Source organism: Octopus bimaculoides, chromosome 24 (assembly GCF_001194135.2).
Source record: "Octopus bimaculoides isolate UCB-OBI-ISO-001 chromosome 24, ASM119413v2, whole genome shotgun sequence".
NCBI classification, from domain to species: Eukaryota; Metazoa; Mollusca; class Cephalopoda; order Octopoda; family Octopodidae; genus Octopus; species Octopus bimaculoides.
The window spans coordinates 10,598,326-10,599,556 of NC_069004.1; the positions used below are offsets into that span (position 1 = coordinate 10,598,326).

Below are 1,231 nucleotides of genomic sequence, written 5' to 3' on the forward strand. Positions count from 1 at the left end.
ATGTTTGTGTGCCTGTTTGTCCCCCCCAACATCGCTTGACAACCGATGCTGGTGTGTTTACGTCCCCATAACTTAGCGGTTCGGCAAAAGAGCCTGATAAAATAAGTACTAGGCATCCAATGAATAAGTCCTGGGGTCGATTTGCTCGACTAAAGGCGGTGCTCCAGCATGGCCGCTGTCAAATGACTGAAACAAGTAAAAGCGTAAAAGAGTAATATATATATATATATATATATATAGTAAAAAGTGATTAGACATTTCCATACTAGTTGCATTATATAAACAAAATCATTGTAATCTTTGATAAATTAAGACAAAATAAATAGTGTAATACTTCATTTAGATATACAAAATCTTTTTACCTTAGTTTTAAATTTCATCCATCCTGTTCTTATTAGTATTTTTACATTTATGGATCCCTGGTTCAATCTCCAGTTAAAGCAGTTTATATTGTTATTGTTGGACTTGTTAATTGTTTTGTTGTTGATTTTTATATTTCGTTATTCTTTTCCCTTAATTAACACATCTCATTTAAATTGCAGTGATTGTATTAGACAACTATCTGTCCCGTTTCTATGAGAAAGTAAATGGTTTCTGGATTGACAATAGCCATACGTCCCTGGCTAATATCACCATTTTGTCTACTGGTGGTGGTGAACGGGATTACCAGGTTCCAGTCTGGGCAACGTCTTTGGATAATGTGAGTCTATGCTGTTTCATTTATAACCATTACAATTGGTGTACACTTGTGATATATCTAGGTGTCGTCATCATCATCATCATCATTTAATGCCTGTTTTCTATGCTGGCATGGGTTGGACAATCAGATGGTTGAGAAGCAAACTTGTTAAACACACTTATTTCTTTGCTGCCCGCAAGGGGCTACACACAGAGGGGACAAACAAGGACAGACAAACGGATTAAGTCGATTATATCGACCCCAGTGCGTAACTGGTACTTATTTAATAGACCCGAAAGGATGAAAGGCAAAGTCGACCTCGGCAGAATTTGAACTCAGAACGTAGCGGCAGACGAAATACCGCTAAGCATTTCGCCCGGTGTGCTAACGATTCTGCCAGCTCGCCGCCTTGTTAAACACACTGCCTTACCTTTGCCTTCATCATCATCATCATTTAATGCCTGTTTTCTATGCTGGCATGGGTTGGACAATCAGATGGTTGAGAAGCAAACTTGTTAAACACACTTATTTCTTTGCTGCCCGCAAGGGGCT

The 1,231-nt window shown here is 38.7% G+C and overlaps 1 protein-coding gene across 1 annotated transcript in view; it reads left to right on the forward strand.

The window, feature by feature from the left end:
- The window catches only part of LOC106877853 (GPI inositol-deacylase), a 51,754-nt gene that overhangs the window by 16,452 nt on the left and 34,071 nt on the right, over positions 1-1,231 (forward strand). The window contains exon 9 of the mRNA XM_052976513.1: positions 543-700. Within this exon, the coding sequence (XP_052832473.1) occupies positions 543-700 (158 nt within the window). The remainder of the gene's footprint in view (positions 1-542; positions 701-1,231) is intronic.